General features: G+C 36.5%; 2 protein-coding genes across 2 annotated transcripts in view; one reads left to right on the forward strand and one right to left on the reverse strand.

The window, feature by feature from the left end:
* The window catches only part of mrtfba (myocardin related transcription factor Ba), a 45561-nt gene extending 36170 nt beyond the window's left edge, over positions 1 to 9391 (forward strand). Inside the window, exons 13-16 of the mRNA XM_039685380.2 lie at positions 1908 to 2075; positions 2157 to 2270; positions 4142 to 4202; positions 6077 to 9391. Of these exons, the coding sequence (XP_039541314.2) occupies positions 1908 to 2075; positions 2157 to 2270; positions 4142 to 4202; positions 6077 to 6555 (822 nt within the window). The 3' untranslated portion in view covers positions 6556 to 9391. The remainder of the gene's footprint in view (positions 1 to 1907; positions 2076 to 2156; positions 2271 to 4141; positions 4203 to 6076) is intronic.
* Positions 9392 to 11846: 2455 nt separating this feature from the next.
* Positions 11847 to 17256, reverse strand: LOC120488744 (uncharacterized). The gene is made up of 6 exons (XM_039685377.2): positions 16487 to 17256; positions 15437 to 15568; positions 14874 to 14948; positions 14730 to 14771; positions 13552 to 13693; positions 11847 to 12410 (listed from the first exon to the last, which is right to left on the reverse strand). The coding sequence occupies exons 1-6, from the start codon at positions 16617 to 16619 to the stop codon at positions 12302 to 12304; spliced, it is 633 nt and encodes a 210-aa protein (XP_039541311.2). The 5' UTR covers positions 16620 to 17256; the 3' UTR covers positions 11847 to 12301.
* Between the last annotated feature and the right edge of the window lie 1420 nt (positions 17257 to 18676).

Here is an 18676-nt window from a genome sequence, read left to right on the forward strand (position 1 = left end):
GCCCATTCCTTTGGCATAGTGAACGAACCTGGCCTGATTCCTGGATGACCAGAGTAACTAGAGATCATTGGTTGTGATGAGCTGATAACATTTTTATTGACAGCTCATGCCAACGTGACCTGAGGTGGCTTGTTCTTGTACCTACCGAGCAGCCTCTGGTTAAGAGCGTAGTTCACTTTAAAAAAAAAAAAAAACTTTTGCTGATACTTTACTCACCCCCATGTCATCCAAGATATCCATGACTTTCTTTCTTCAGTCAAAAATAAATTTAGGTTTTTAAAGTAAACATTCCAGGATTTTCCCCATATAATGGACTTCAATGGGAACCAAACTGTACAAGGTCCAAATGAGAGTTTCAGTGCAAACTGTTCAAAGGGCTTTAAACGACACCAGACAATGAATAAGGGTCTTATCTAGCGAAACGATCGCTTATTTAAAAAATTAAAAAAAAGTTTTATAAGCACAAATGCTCGCCTTGCTCTGTTCAGTGATGTGCGTTCGTGACTCAACTGTTCGAACTCGTTCATCAAAATGAACAAATCTTTTTTCGAGTCATGACTTGAAGGGTCCTAGGTAAGACTCTTATTCATCGTCTGGTGTCGTTTAAAGCCCTTTGAAGCTGCACTGAAACTCTCATTTGGACCCATTTGGTTCCCAATGAAGTCCATTATATGGAGAAAAATCCTGGAATGTTTTCATCAAAAACCTTCATTTCTTTTCGACTGAAGAAAGAAAGACGTGGACATCTTGGATGACGTGGGGGTGAGTAAATTATCAGCAAAAGTTTTTTTAAAAAGTGAACTACTCCTGTTACCCTCAAATCTGATAACACTTTTTACCCTCTGGGGTCAATTTGACCCCAGTAATTTAAATCTCCACAATATGTTTATTTTTTTGTACAAAGGTTTGTCTCAGTTAATTTATGTCTTTGTTGACTACTTAAGTAACATTTTAAGTTGAAATCCACCCACCACCCCCCTCCCCACCCCACCTAACCCCACCTAACTCCACCTAACCCCTTACACATCCAGAATACCCATTGCCCGACTATGGACAAATTTACAAATCAACATAAAATCTTACTTATTTGACCTAAAATTGGAAAAGTACAAATACATCTGGTGTTTTATTTGTTTTATAATATTTCTAAGTATAGATTTTTGTCATCTATAACATTTGGAAAGAAAAACTATTTATTTTATCAAGGATAGTAACACGAGTTATGTTTGGGGTCAATCTCACAAAAAATATGTTTTCTCCTCCCCCATGGCACGGGAAACATCAAAGTTCTCACAAAAAAATCATGTTTTCCCCTCCCAAATACACAGGAAAGAATTATTAGTTATCTTGAGAATTATGTCACATGTCATGTGAACTACTAGTAGTTCTCGCAATACTACAGATATGGTTCTGTTTGGTTAGAGCCCTAAAACAGAGGGACGTTTTTTGAAAATGATATTGAATATGTAAAATTACAATGAACATTATAAATTCAAATTATAACATGTTATAATGACCTCAATATAACAACCAAAACAAATGTGTGTGAAATTTTAATATTTCTTCTGTTTTATTATACATCTAAAAGAGCCTGGGGTCAAATTGACCCCAAGGAACACCGATGCTACAAAATTTGTACAGGACTTTGAAAAAATATTAGCAGGTTAATTTTATGTTTACAGAGTTGTCCCCATTAAATTAGGAAAAGTCATTAAATTTGAAGCAAAAAAAAAAAAATAAAATTATGTTTTTACAGATGATATACATTGAATGGGGTCAAATTGACCCCAAGGATAATAGGAGGGTTTTAAAGAGCGGACAGAAGAACCTAAACCAGGCGTATGCTCTCTATGATGCTAGTGGGTGTTTCTGAATGCTTATTTCCTTTTGGTTTGATCTTCACACAGACTCTGCCTGTGAGCTCCGCCGAGATGTCCGGTCTCCAGCATGGTACCAGTGAGAACCCAGGAGGCCTGGAGATACCTCAGAGCTTCCTCAGCAGCTCCCCAGAGAACAGGATCTCGCCTCAGACGTCCCCCATCCCAGCAGCCCTTATCAATGGGCCGCTAAGCAAGGTAGCACATCCTGCTCTTATTGAGATGTTTATTGTTTAGTGTGTTGCTGTTCTGTTCGGCCTTAAATGTTTTTATTCACAGACCTACATCCAGCAGTCCCCAGTTTTCAACCAGACGCCCAAGAACAGAGAGCCGCCCCGGTATGAGGAGGCCGTCAAACAGACCCGCAGCCTACAGAATCACGCCGTCTCAGAGGTGATGTTTTTACACATCTTAGCATTCTCATACTCAAACTGTGTTGAATACTTGGTTGTTTCAGCCATAGATATGTACTGTATATAAAGGCTAGATGTGTCGTCCGCGCTGCTGGCCAATGGAGGTTCGACGTCAGCACCTGGCGGCCATCTTGTCACAGGCAGCTCGCTCATTGGTAACATTGTTTTAATGGTGCATGTACTTTTTAAATCACCGTAACTTGCTCAATTTTCTACCGATTTTCAAACAGTCTGGTTTGTTATAAACGGAAGAGATGTAGTTATGATACTGCATACTTATGAATAATAAGTGTATAAATAAATAATCATACTAATGCACAGATCTGTTTTAAAATATCAGGTTTGTACTGTCTTTAAGACATGAATAAAATTGACACATCTCCGCTATAATAGCTTTTAATTTATCGGTTTTACTAATTTTTTAAATTTTTATTCAAAATATTCACACACTTGTTGACTAGACTCATGTTAATTTACACTTCAACGTATAGAATCAGATTTACAACAGGTAAATTCACCCACTCCTTGCAAAAGACATGAAATGAATTGGCCTTCACAATGTTTCTAACAAAACACAAGGTCAAATAACGTTTTTCAAGGTTTTTCTGCTTCCATAGACATCAGTGTGTATTTTACAAAGTACACTTTCTTTTCTTTTTTTTTTGTGCTAGTACTTGTATGTATTTAAATGTCTGAAACCTAAAATAAACATTATGTGTTTGAAGATATTGAACAGGAACATATGCCAAGCGCTAGGTGAGTCTCTCTCTGGCTCAGCACCAGTCAAAGTGTGAAAGCAGGATTTAGCAGTTCTGCTGGATCACACTGGTGTTGTTTTGCACTCCACGGACCAGGGAATGGAAAAGTGCAATATGTACACTCTACCTAAGCTCTCATTTCTCTCATTTTCTGTTACTTGAAAGAAAGGAAATAATACGTGGTCACATTCACAATGAAATGAGGATGAGTTGAGGTCTTGTTTCACCATTTATATTATATAGGAGGATATGAATAAATGACAGAGGAAAGATACTTAAAGGGATAGTTCACTTTCAAATTAATTTTTGATATGTTTTAGCCTACCTCAAGGGCATCCAAGATGTAGGTGTCTTTGTTTCCGCAGTATTTTCGATTTTGATATTTTTAGGTCAAACCGTTCTTGTCTATCAGTAATATAATGCAGGTCTATGGTCACCACCTCAAAGAGCATGCACAGAGAAGTCCAAATTAAACATGATTTAATGACTCGTAAATGTAAGTACACAATGATGGCCTAAGACACAAAATGAGCGGTTTGTGTGAGAAAACGAACAGTATTTATATCGTTTTTGCCTCTCTCAATAAATCATGTTTAATTTGGACTTCTCTGTGCATGCTATTTGAGGTGGTGACCATAGACCTGCATTATATGACTGACAGACAAGAACGGTTTGACCTAAAAATATCAAAATTGAAAACACTGCGGAAACAGAGACATCTACATCTTGGATGACCTTGAGGTAAGCTAAAACATCAAAAAATTAATTTCAAAGTGAACTATGCCTTTAAGATAAAGAGATAAATGAACAAATATGTCTAAAAAATTTTCAAAGTATAAGGATCTGACATGTTTAATCGTATCGTATTATCGTTATCATATTATTGTATGACGTTATGGTTCTGTAAAGCATTCTGTTAATGCTGGGAAGGGTAATTTCTTGAGAACTGTCCCTTTAAGACTCTTTGTTTGCAGTTAACCAGAGGCACTACTGTACTTTTCCATTGTTTACTGCTGTAATTTAGTTAATCATTTGTTTCTTCTGTGCTGTCCTTGAATTGGGAAGTCATTTTATTTTTTTTGTCGGCCCACAGATTCCCACAGCTACAAGTCAACAGATGGATGATCTCTTTGACATTTTAATAGAAAGTGGAGGTGAGTTTGTCATATTGTTGTATACTACTTCCATTTGTCCACAACTCTCACTATAAATCCAGATTCAGATTTTTTTTTCACGATTGATAATCGTGAGTATGAAGACTGAAAATGTTAGACTCATCTTGGCAGTCCAGCCAGCTACATTTCCCAGAAGCCCCATTTTCACCGCCGTAACAGCCTCCAAGATTCAGTGCCAAGTAGACTACCATTAAAAAGTTTTAATAAAATTTGTTTTGAAGAAATTAATATTATTCAGGATAATCAAAAGGATGCATTAAAAGTAACATTAAAGACAGTTGTAAGGTTTCAGAATAATTTTATTGCAAATAAATGCTGTTCTTATGATCAAAGAATCCTGAAAACTGTTTTCAACATTGATAATTTTAACAAATATTTCTTGAACACCAAATAATTTTAAAGGATCATGTGTCACTGAAGACTGGAGTAATAATGGCTGCTTAAAAATTCAGCTTTTCCATCACTGCCAAAAACTATATTCAAATAAAAAACAGAAATTTTAAACTAGATATTTTGGTAACACTTTACAATAACAATCATTAGTTAACATTAGTTAATGTACTGATGAACTTACAATGAGCAATATATTTGTTACAGCAGTTTTTCATCTTTGTTAAGCTGTTCATTGTTTGTTCATGTTAGTTCACAATGCGTTAAACTAATGTTAACAAATACAACCTTTTATTTTAATAACGTATTAATACATTTTGAATATAAATATTGAAAAAATGCCGAAGAACTAAGGTAGTTCACTATTGTTAGCTAATGAACCTTATTGTGAAGTGTTACCGAAGTTTTAAAGAATACCGTTTTCTTGTATTTTTGATCAAATAAATGGTTGAATCAAATGCTTGGTGAAAATAAGTGACTCTTTTCAAAAACGTTTTAAATCCTTAAACTTTTGAATGGTTTGATGGAGAGGCGGTTAGGGTTATTAAAGGGATAGTTGACTTTGAAATTAATTTTTGATATGTTTTAGCTTACCTCAAGGCCACGGTATTTTCAATTTTGATATTTTTCGGTCAAACCGTTCTTGTCTGTCAGTCATATAATGGAGGTCTATGGTCACCACCTCAAAGTGCATGCACAGAGAAGTCCAAATCAAACATGATTTAATGACTCCTAAATGTAAGTACACATTGATGGCCTAAGACAGGAAACGAGCGGTTTGTGTGAGAATACGAACAGTATTTATATTCTTTTTACCTCTTGTAATCACAGTCACCTCCAAGTACTTCTCAGGGCGAGAGCGCTTCGGTCTGCACAAGCCCCGGAAGTGATCTCTCGCGCGTGTACGTCACTCATTGTTTACACAGATTTCAGAAGTGTTATCCTTCACTGTGAAGATCTAAACATATTTAGATATACAGGAAATTGCAATGGAAGACGATTTTGATATATCAACAGACAACGTTGATTTTTTTTTTCGCAACCGCGCAAGAGATCACTTCCAACAGGTGCCTTCAGATCACTTGGACGTTGCTGTGGTTACAAAAGCGATATAAAAACTGTTCGTTTTCTTACACAAACCGCTCGTTTTGTGTCTTAGACCATCATTGTGTACTTACATTTACGAGTCATTAAATCATGTTTAATTTGGACTTCTCTGTGCATGCACTTTGAGGTGGTGACCATAGACGAGAACGGTTTGACCTAAAAATATCAAAATTGAAAATACTGCGGAAACAAAGACGCCTACATCTTGGATGCCCTTGCGGTAAGCTAAAACATATCAAAGATTAATTTCAAAGTGAACTATCCCTTTAAAAATCTTCATGATCTAGTAAACATAAAAAACAAGTTTTATTAAAATGTCAACATTCTTGTTCAACCCTATTTTTTCTTTTCTGCAGAGATTACTCCCTTTAGTCAACATGACCCGTCCGTGCCTAAGATGATGCCCGTCACGGCCAACATCACCACCCTGCCTATCAACACCGCCCTGTCCCGACCGCCCGCCCAGGTGCAGATGGCACCCCCTCCGGCGCTCATGCTCGAACCCCTCCCCAGCCTCGCCTCCCTGGACTCCGACAACCAGTTGGAGGCTTTGCTGGAGGGCACGCTGGTTGGGGACACAGAGCCGGAGCAGAGGACTTTGGGCCTGTTGGAGGAGCTGCAAAACCAGATGCTGGAGCAGCCAAACTCCCCAATGGACACTTGCGAGTTGGGTTTCACCGACCCGCCTCCGCCTTCCTCCTCCGCCCTGTCCTTTAGTCTCCAAGACAACTGCCTGGACAACATGGAGTGGCTGGACATCACCATGCCCGGGCCCATAGGTGGCATCACCTCTGAGTTATTGGACACTCATGATCTCCAGCTGCACTGGGACTGAGAGGAATCGCTTTAAACTTTCACTCGCACAACAAGCCGTTTGTTTTTCGGGCGTGCGGTAGGGGTCATCTTTGTGGCAGGGGTTCACATCTGGCAGCTTCACGTGACTAGACTGCAGCTCAGCTGTACACTTCACTTATGCTGGTTCTGTTTTCACCATCTGTTCTCGTTCACATTAACGCTCTTGTTTGATCAGGATAGACACAAGAGCCTTGTGGGTAATGTTGGCTGGGTCCTGAATGTGCTCTCTTTGCTGTGCCATACTGAGAGGGAGCGTCTTTCGGGCAGATTGAATTCTGCTGTATTGCTAATTTTTTTGTGTGTGTTTTATATTCATGTGCCATTGACATCAGATTGGTTGTGGTCAGTCTATAAATAAGGCTGTGGATTCCAGACATAGTGGAATTACAGTAGATTTTGCTTTGTTTGCACAAAATTGAAAATGACCTTGATCAACAATGCCATTGTTATTAACAATGCCCCTTTTTCAGCGCTGACTGCCAGATTTGGTAGCAGATATAGTACACTACCGTTAAAAAACGAGAAATGATTCAGCAAGGATGCATTGAATTGATCAAAAGTGACAGACATTTATAATATTGTAATTTCTATTTATAAAAGAAAAATATATTTATCACAATTTCCGCTTAAAAATATTAAGCTACATAACTGTTTTCAGCATTGATGTTAAGTTAGTTACCATATTAGAATAATATCTGAAGTATGTGACACTGAAGACACTGAATTACATTTAAACTGTAAGTATATTGACCAAAAATACACTTGTTTACTGTATTTTTGATCAAATAAATGTATCCTTGTTGTTTTAAAACATCAAAAATTACGGTCGTGCAGTTTGATGGAGAAGATCTATTTAACACACACACTCACATATATATATATAAACCCTCTTTTTGGTATTTAATTTGAAAGACAATCACATTGTTTGAAGGATGATTGACTGCAGACCAGATAAATCGATTCATGGTTTGTATAGCTGGAATTGCAGATTTTCCGTAAGCATAAATGGCCAATCTTGGATGAGTTTGCAAAGAGCATTTGGCTTGATATGGATTGAGAATCGCAGACAGATTAATTTCTTCAGTCCTAGACACATGAAAACTTATTTTGACGACTTAAAGGAGTAGTTCACTTTTTAAAAAAAAACTTTTGCTGATAATTTACTCACCCCTATATAATCCAAGACATCAATGTCTTTCTTTCTTCAGTCGAAAAGAAATTAAGGTTTTGATGAAAACTCTCTTGTTCAAACTCGTTTATCAAAATGAACGAATCTTTTTTCGTGTTATTTGGTTCATTCAACGAACAAAATGAATGAATTGACTCGGGAAAAGATTCGTTCATTTTGATAATCGAGTTCAAACAGGAGAGTCACAGATGCGCATCACAGAACAGAGCAAGGCGACCATTTGAGCTTATAAAACTTAAACTTTGTTATTTATTTATTAAATGAGCGATCGTTTCGCTCGATAAGACCCTTATTCATCGTCTGGAATTGTTTAAAGCCCTTTGAACAGTTTGCGGTTTACACTGAAACTGTCTTTTGGACCTTGAACCGTTTGGTCCCCATTGAAGTCCATTATATGGAGAAAAATCCTGGAATGTTTTCATCGAAAACCTTAATTTATTTTCGACTGAAGAAAGAGAGACATGGACATCTTGGATGACATGGGGGTGAGTAAATTTTTAAAGTGAACTACTCCTTTAATTTGTCATGGATCAGCTGTCAGTTTCAATAATCAATGAGAACAAATATTTGTATAAAAAAGAAAAGCTGCCACGCATCGCATAACTTGTTGGATATCACCTTATTTGTGTGTATGTGAATTGTGAAGCGTGTGTGTGATTGTTCGTCACTTCAGTGGAGTGTGTGTTCGACTCAATTGATTTTAGGTGCATCATACTGTAAGGAAGTTCCTGTTTTCTCCCACACTTTTCTCAGTTGGGTTGGCACAGTGGTTCACTATATTTTGCGTTATTTGCTTATTCTTGACGCCATGGAACAAACCTCCGTTAGAGAGACTGCTTTTAAAAATGTAAATGAAGCCATCAGAAGTGACAACTGACACTAAATACAAAAAACTGTGTATTCCTCCTGTACATGGAGTTTTGAAAATGCAAAGCTCTCTGGGGTTGTTTCAGAAGCAAACCAGACAATTGCTAAGAATGCATGTTAAATGTCACTGGCAGCTTAATAATTCGTTTGTTGAGGGAGTCTGAGAACGAAATGATGAAATTTCGACATTTTTAGCAGGCTTGTTTCTGTGTGTGGGTGCATGTGTGTGTGCTTGAGTGTCTCTGTCTGTTATACTGTTTGAAATAAGACCATCCAAATGAAATGTCTGTGTAAATGGACAACATTATGTATATATATTTGCAAATATCTTGCATGTGAATAATCAAATTGATTTGATATTTCAGAGAAACTTCCTCTTCTTCTGTTTGGCCCTTTCTGTTTGTCGTTTTGATGTCAACCACCTCATGGAAAAATCTTTTCATTCATATGTATATCCTGCTATGACGTGACTCCTTTCCATTCGGCAAGGCAATACGTGTCCGATGGCTTCGAACTCGCCTCTCTCGGATGTGAAGTGAGTTTTGCTTGATCCAAAGGGGGTTTCAGTTATACATGTTATTTGTATATAAGCACTTTCACCTCACAGTTACTGTATATCAACCACACAGATGAGCTTTTATAAAAGAAAAAAAGCTTCCGTGTTGCGCGCCGTCTGCTCAGAAGTCGATTATCGATGCCCATCTGCTTTGTTTTTAAGGCTTTGTACTGTTTGCTCTGCATACTGTCCAAGTTGTGGCCTCTCCAGGGACGAAAAAATGCCAAATACTAGTCTCAGCTAGTATGGTCATTCACTGCGGTGTGTAGCTATGAGGACATTTAGTCCAATAAGGAATAATGCAGGCGTTTTTGGCATTACTGAGTGCTGTTATAATGCAGCCTGGTGCAATTTTTATGTACCCTATCATACTATTATTCTGATAAGTAAGTGAAGGAGAAAGAACTGGACCTTAGGTTTCCATCATGTGTTATACAGCTTTTTGTGGGATTAAAACCTGATGGTTCGAATGGCCAAATACTGTACTATGCCACTTCATGTAGATATTGACACTAACTTCATAAGTTTGGGGTCAGGTTCTTCTTTTTTTTAAATAAATGAATTCCTTAAAGGGGTAGTTCACTTTTAAAAACACTTTTGCTGATACTTTACTCACCCCCATGTCATCCAAGATGTCCATGTCTCTCTTTCTTCAGTCGAAAAGAAATTAAGGTTTTTGATTAAAACATTCCAGGATTTTCCTCCATTTAATAGACTTCAATGGGAACCAAAAGACAGTTTCAGTGCAAACTGCAAACTGTTCAAAGGGCTTTAAACGATTCCAGACGATGAATAAGGGTCTTATCAAGCGAAACGATCGCTCATTTAAAAAAATATAACAAAGTTTAAGTTTTATAAGCTCAAATGGTCACCTTGCTCCGTTCTGTGACACGCGTTCCTGTTCGATCAAAATGAACGAATCTTTTCCGGAGTCAATTTGTTCATTTCGTTCATTGCATGAATCAAATGACATGAAAAAAGATTCGTTCATTTTGATATACAAGTTCGAACAGGAGAGTCACGAACGCGCATCACAGAACAGAGCAAGGCGAGCGTTTGAGCTTATAAAACTTAAACTTTGTTATTTATTTATTAAATGAGCGATCGTTTCGCTTGATAAGACCCTTATTCATCGTCTGGATTCGTTTAAAGCCCTTTGAACAGTTTGCAGTTTGCACTGAAACTGTCTTTTGGTTCCCATTGAAGTCCATTATATGGAGAAAAACCCTGGAATGTTTTCATCAAAAACCTTAATTTCTTTTCGACTGAAGAAAGAATGACATGGATGACACGTAAATTATCAACAATAGTTTTTTTTTAAAAGTGAACTACTCCTTTAATTCAGCAAGGATGCATTAAATTGATCAGAACTTACAGTACACGACATTTCACATAAATGCTGTTCTTTTGAACTTTCTGTTCATCAAAGAATCCTGAGAAAGTGTATTAAAGTTTCCTCAACTGTTTCAATGGATTGACTTTAATTGGAAGACTGGATTCAGCTTTGCCATCACATGTGATTTAAAATTGTAATATTGTGAAATATTATTACAGTAAAGGCTGATCAAATAAATGCAGCTCCTGTGAGCAGAGGATACCTCTTTGAATAACATTGAAAAACCAGACCGATCCTAAACTTTTTTACGTTATTGTAGGTGGTTTTCGATTTTTCTTGAATTTAGTTGATTGTAAAAAGTTTAGAGATGAAGTCAATACAAGTGTCCCGTCTTCTGTTTAATAGTGCAGTTGGAGAGTAAAGCAATAACTTGCATTTTATATACAGTGCTGTATTGAATACAGTATATGCAGTAGATGAGATGTTCAGTTTTATATCATCTAGTTGCTTGGACGCCTGTTTTGACTGAGATTAGAAACACCGTGGCTTGTGTTTTTGCCATTTAGGATGTCAAACTTCTCATTTTCAATAACGTCTGCTGGACTCATCTACTGTAGATGTCATGCTCTTTATCAAATATTAAATGTATATTATGTATCAGTGGTGATGACACTGGGCGATATTTCCCGCCGCCTTTGAACATCCTACAAAGCGGGAGATCAATCATCATTTGTATGCCATATGTTTTGCACATTGTGTATATATTTTAATGGATGTAATACATATTTTTATACATCGTCTGGCGCATCCATGAGCTATATTTTGTGAATAGTTTTAAAGATATGACTATATACGCCATCACGTGTCAATGAAAATGTATGTATTGTGAAAATACTGTCATAAATGATGTTTTAGAGTCTCTTAAATATATCAGAGGAATGACATGCAGAAAATGTGTCTGTTATTGTTTATTTGCCACAAGAGATGTTTTTTTTCTATTCTGATATATGACACATCTTTTCAAATGGGACTCTTAGGGTCTTCATGATGCATTAGAAAGTTTCATTTACAAAAATAGTGACATTTATTTACAATATATTTCCTATAACTGTCCTTAAGGCTCATTTACCTGACTATTAGTGATATATAAATATTTGTAGAATCACAAATGTCACTCAAACCTGACCATTCCAGTTTGAATATATTATGCTGTTAAAAAAGACATTGTATTGATAAACATCGAATCTCTCAAGGGCTTGGATTGTTATCCAGATCATTGTTACTATCCACATTGTTCATGCCTGTATGTATTTCAAATATTGATACTTTAGGAGTATTTTAATTGAGGAGACGTAATGCTTTACATTTCAAAAACAAAATGAAATGAAGAAATAAAGACCCACTCCAAGGCATAGTGATGATTAATAAACTTGTCAACTGGTTAAAGCGATTCACACTAAGTTTAACCCATTCAACTGTATAGCAAACAACTCTGGTTAATAAACCATGATTTGGTCATATCTGACTCAAAATGAGCCAAAATGCTACATGATTTGCGTACTTCTTCCATCACAACTCATGACTAGCTATCACCCTATAAGCATGTCATTAGCACAGTTATTAATTGCTTGACTGCATCTCAAAGCATACATTGGCTTCCCAAACAATTCTGTCGCTAGAATAGAGATAAAAAATCCCTTTCTCTGTAAAACACGCTGTGCTCAGGCTCTTCTGATGTTGTTACAGTCACAGTATATCACCGATCTGAAACATTATGCTCAAAACCTATTTACTGCACAGATGTCTTTGTGGCAGGACGGACAAATGTGGGCGACATCTTTGAAGCGATCCATACAGAAGGGGACCAGGCAACATCCGGCCAGACACCTGTGCCAGAAACAAACAAAAAAATGACAAAGAAAATTTTCTTTACTGTTCTGGAATTGTAGAAATAGTTAGAAAACTTAATAGTTACTTAAGTTTTAAGTAGTAAAATTGCCTGCTTTGCAGATTCACTAGAGAGGAAAAATCTCCTTGAATAATGAAGAACAGTAATTTAATGAACAAAACAATACATGGGAGGAGGAATATCAACAAGAGTGGTTCTTGAACAGTTTCACCCAGTTAGTGTTTCAAAATACTGTTTCCGAGCCAGGTCAGTGTTCAGGGCTTGTATCAAACTGCAAAAGTCATGTGATTACAGTAAACAAGGACTTTGACAAGGCTCAAAGGAGAAGTTCACTTTAAAAAAAAAACTTTGCTGATAATTTACTCACCCATGTCATCCAAGATATGCATGTCATTCTGTCTTTAGTCGAAAAGAAATTAACGTTTTTGATGAAAACATTCCAGGATTTTTTTTATTTTAAGTGAACTACTCCTTTAAGTACATAAGTGGTGACAAATGAGTCTTTGAATCGTCCATCAGATCGATCATCGATCAAATCGATTGAATCATTCAGCAACAAATTGAAGGGATAGTGGAAAGATCCTGTCTTCATTTACTCAACCTCGTGTCTTTACAAATCTCTCTGAATATCTTCATTCTGTGAAACATTATTTTAAGAAATGTCTGTTTTGTTTAAAAAAACAGTTTAGTTACCCAGATGTTTAAAAAAATGTTTTCTTTTGTGTTCCACAGAAGAAGTCATATGGTTTTGAAACAACATGAGGGAATTTTTATTTTTTGGGTGAACTGTTTCTTTAAGTGACTGTCTCTAAGTGAGTCGTCGAATCATCCACTCCATTTGGATAAAAACATTCATTCAGCCTGTGTTGCTCAACGTTCTGCCGTGTTTATTTCCGGCTGACTATTTCCATTGACGGAGTAAAAATTGATTTGGCAAACTGGCAAAACTGAATAAAACGTGAGTTATTACCTTAGTTTATTGTTTATTGTACACTAGGCTACATTCACAGTCGTTAGTCTGAATATCAACACGACTGTTTTTACTTGCTATATTCGGATCAACAGCGCTCTTTCTCGGTCAGTGACTGACTGATTCTTCATTGTTGAGTAGCTACTCACCCCACCACAGACAAGAGACAGCAAAAGAGGAAGGCATTGCTGCCCACTTTATAGCGAATCTCAGTAGTGACGGTCTTATGGCAAGAAGGGCATTTCACGTTGGCAGGGGACATGGTGACATCTTCAAGTTTTACTGTGGTCTCTGGGAAGGCGAAACAGGTTCATTTTGTTTAAATGTATTCATATGGAAACAAATTCTATGGCTATCTTAAAGGGATAGTTCACTTTGAAATAATTTTTGATATGTTTTAGCTTACCTCAAGGGCATCCAAGGTATAGGTGTCTTTGTTTCCACAGTAGTTTAAATTTTTTATATTTTTAGGTCAAACCATTCGTGTCTGTCAGTCATAGTGCAGTTCTATGGCCACCACCTCAAAGAGCATGCACAGAGAAGTCCAAATTAAACATGATTTAATTACTCGTAAATGTAAGTACACATTGATGGCTCAAGACACGAAACGAGTGGTTTGTGTGAGAAAACGAACAGTATTTATTGTTTTTACCTCTCGTAATCACAGCCACGTCCGTGATCTGAGGACGTGGGCTCTTTGGTCTACACAAGCGCCGGAAAGTGATCTCTTCGGAAGGGAAGAAGAGTTCGCGCGAGCATACGTAATTGTTTTCTTTTTATAAGCTCAAATTAGTACCATTTTAATTAGCTGTCTTACCTACAATATTTTTTTCTGTGTAAACAATGAGTGACGTACACGCGCGAGAGATTACTTTCAGGGGTTTCCGCCGCTTGCGCTGCGCAGACCGAAGCGCCCACGCCTTCAGATCACTTGGAGGTGGCTGTGGTTTAAAAAAAAATAAATAAATAAATACTGCTCATTTTCTCACACAAACCGCTCGTTTCGTGTCTTATGCCGCCAATGTGTACTTACATTTACGAGTCATTAAATCATGTTTAATTTGGACTTCTCTGTGCATGCTCTTTGAGGTCGTGACCATAGACCTCCATTATATGACTGATAGACAAGAACGGTTTGACCTAAAAATATTAAAATTGAAATTACTGCAGAAACAAAGACACCTACATCTTGGATGCCCTTGAGGTAAGCTAAAACATACCAAAAAATTATTTCAAAGTGAACTATCCCTTTAATCCAAGACATTTGTATAGTATTTGCCCTGCAACGTGTCAGTTGTGACGATTGTACAACAATGTATTATCTTACCTGTGTTTTCTTCTTGCAGAGCACTGATAGAGGAAATAGTTCCTGTAGGTGAAATGGTAAGAATGTAGTTTGTGGATTGTGGAGCTTTTCCATCTCAAATCGTGAGTATATCATACAAAATAATTCATGTTATATTTGCAACACCTGTTTTTTCCATTTGGAGAGCATTAGGAGAAACAGGAAGAATGTAGAGTCCTTGTACTGCAGCCTGATTCGGATCTGTCACACCATAACACAACATAAGATAAATAGTGTTACATTTGCATACTAATGACGGGAAATGTTCCAAAACAGAAACAGTTTTACAAAACATAATGCTTTTTGTGTATCTCTTGTGTATGCTTTTCTTAAAGCATATCGTTTAATTGAAATGTTCAATGTTCTGAATATTTATATTAATATAAAAAATCATGAGATGTGTTTTGAGGACAGATTTACATAATAATGTGCAGAAATATGAAAATTTGTGTTTCATGGGTTTAAATTATTTTTCTTAAGGAGTAAAATGTGCGTTTTTCCCCCTTAGAAATGTAATTGACTAAAATACTTTTAAATAAATTGAATTAGTACTTGAGTCATTTACATACTTTAAGTCATTTAAGATAATACATATATATAAAAATATATGAAATCCTTTTTTACATTTTTCACAAACTTGTTTTTGCCTTTCTGTTTTCTACTTTATTTTTAATCATCTAGACACATGCCTTTGTCTGTGAACTGTGTTGTCGACCATTTGCTGTTTTTCTCAATAAGATCCTTCTCTTTTTGCTCCAGTAACTCCAACTCCTCTTCGATTTTGTCCAGTTCTGAAGGGCCATCTTCGTTTGCAAGGTTACCTAAAAGCATAGAAATATGTAAAACAACCAAATTATTGTTTGTACTAACTAGTCAAATGTAAGCATGAAGATGAATGACAGCCAAAGACTCATTGCAATTTGAATGCTTATATCCTGGCAAAGGTGCAGCTACTTTAGCAGTGTTGTAGTACTCGAGACTCGGACTCGTCTCGGACTCGGTCTCGAGACCATATTTCAATGGTCTTGGTCTTGTCATGGACTCGTGTCCATTTGGATTCGGAATTGACTCGTACTCGAACATTTTTTTTTTAGGACTCGGAATTATTCCAGAGTCCACTCGAGTTCAATTAAAAATATTTTTCATGATTATTAATGTATGTTAATAAAATATTTCTTTAAATTGATTGACACGCCCAGTGATTGGTGATTTTCTAGTGCGCAACTGCGCATGACAAATTGTAATAAAATTACTTTTAACACCACCTACTATGTGGCCTTTTTACCCTAAACTGATCATATTTTTTAAACTCTAAGTAAATTCAGTAAAAAAAAAAAAAAAAAAAAGGATTTCTCTAAGTAAATAAAAGTAAATTAGGTAATCAACCCTCACTGGTCTCGGTCTCGACTCGGACTCGACCGTCTCTGGTCTCGGACTCGACTCGGGCTCGACTCTCTATGGACTCGGTCTTGACTCGGACTCGACTCTTTCTGGTCTCGATGTCGACTCGGACTCGAGTGAGGTGGTCTCGACTACAACACTGTACTTTAGTATTAAGAGAGAAAGAATAATTGCACTCCATTCTTTGCATGTTTTATTGCGGAAGGGAAAAAGCCACATGCTGATGCACCGATGAAGTCTTTGAGCCGGCCGAGTGGTTTTAAATACCTCCAGTAATGTTTGATCAAACTAATCAAGGTACATTTTAATGGTCAGTCATTTCTTAAAAATCGAGTTACCTTCTATTTTGGAGTTCCTCTTTTGGACCTCCTGTAGAAACTGAAGGCGTTGTTGGAGGTGTTGTCGTCTGAAGAGGATGTTCCACAGGTCTGTGGTATCTTCATCAGAGTCCTGCGGCAGCTCTGCGGTCATGGTATTGCCTCCCTGGAGGCCAAATTACATCGCTTTACAATCTAATTTGTACATATTTACATTTTGACATAAGGGAAAGTCCAACTGTTCTTCATTTGCAGCCATCTGTGGATTTGCAGCTGCAATAATAGGTTAGCAAGCCATTTAAAATGACCTGGACTTCAAAAAAAATGAATTTAAGTCACAATTGTTGACTAAGATATTAACGCAATTGTTCAGTAAGTTAACCCTTGAATTTAGTAACTTGTGGATCATCCTTCAGCAGAAAATCCTCCACCAAACACATTTTTCCCCTAAAAAGGGGTTGTGTATTTTTGCCAGAAAGTTCAGCTTTCATCTCAGCAGTCCAAAGAACATTTTCCCTGAAGCATTCTGGAATATCCGGGTGCCAAATCTGAGTCTCCTATGTGTTGTCCTTTCATAAGGTGCAGTTTGTTCTTCAGTGTTTTTTCTGATGTTGGACACATGAACAATGACTAGCAGTTTGTGAAGTTATTTTGCTGTTCTCCTTGGATTCTTTCCCACCTCTTTCGGGATTGTACATTATGTTCTTAGTGATCCACTCCTAGGGAGATAAGCAACTGTCCAGAAGTTTCCACATTTGTAGACAGGGATTTATGAACTCCCAGGTCTTTAGAAACTCTTTTGTAGCGTTGTGTTTTTTTTAGTTAAGCATTATAGCCAATCTTTCTTCAGATCAGATTTATTAGTAACCATTTTTTTGTGCCTTTATTTAAATGGCAGGGCACCTGTGTGACCATCACTTTCAATCTTATCTCTTTAATTTACATCAATTTATCTTTTGGAGGTTACTTTTGGTTCACTTACTTTCTCCACCTGTACAGTGAATAATCACCCAATGTCTGTTTGTGTATTAGTAAGTCAGATTGTTTTTCTCTTTAAGATCATATTGAATTCTATGAGTAATCCAAGGGCTGCTGCACGATATTAGAAAACAACTGCTATATATATAATATATTAATAATATATTCAAGATTTGTTATCACAACATTTTTTTCTTTTGTCAAATCAACTTAAATAATTTATTTAGTTCAGATAACTTATTATTTTAAGTTTCTGATGATTAAATCAATATCCTTCATTGTATTAACTCACTTTTTCCAGTTCAATCAACTTAAAATTTTAAGGCAATTAGGTTACTTAATTTTTTAAGTTAAACTAACAATATTTTTTTACAGTGTACTATATTACGGTTTCACCAGATAACTGGAAAAGCTCTATATGGAAAGAATAAATCATTCTGGGATAATCGAGTTGATTTTGTAGGGGAGTGTGTCTGTGTAAAATAAAAAACTGCAACCATTAGATAAATGCAACAGAACAAAGATACATATGAAACAAAGAGCGCTTTAAGTTTTTCAGTTAAGTCTAACAGAATAATCAAACTAACACTGGATAGTCTTCACTGTTTTAATTCAACAATTAATCTTTGTTAAAGCAACAAAATTGAATTTCTCTTTGTATTGTGTTGTTTGAAACAGCCGCAGGTTTAATAAGCTGCCGTCACTTTAATAGCTAAAGCTCTTAATACAATTTATTGATTCGCATGCGTTTTCTTTCTCATTTGTTTACGTTCACAAAAGCCGCATGTGATTGTGTTTACGAGGATACTTGCTGAGACTGGTATTTTAACATTATTTTGCATGTAAGTGAATTCTGAATTAGTTTTCTTTCATGTGTTCTTGCGCTCCAATGGTTTTAAATTGCTTGAATGGACCTAAACCATGTGCAAATGATCAACTTTCACACTATGAGGGTTAAACTTTGCAGTTAACCCAAGAATCAAGTGCGTTTCGAATCCCTATACATGACATCGCACATAGCGATATAAATCGATCGATCGTGCAACCCAAACAATCAATGCAGAAATCCACAAGTTTTCAAAGGGTTCAGACAGCAACAGTCAAACATTTGGACACACTTTTTGATCTTAAAAACATTTGATGTGCTTTAATGCATGAAATTTGTATTTAGATAAATATAAATTGTCCAGTACAGTAAATAAAAGCAACTAACAAGTTCTAAACATGTGAAGT

Source organism: Pimephales promelas, chromosome 17 (genome assembly GCF_988280905.1).
Source record: "Pimephales promelas chromosome 17, fPimPro1.hap1.1, whole genome shotgun sequence".
In the NCBI taxonomy this organism is placed as follows: Eukaryota; Metazoa; Chordata; class Actinopteri; order Cypriniformes; family Leuciscidae; genus Pimephales; species Pimephales promelas.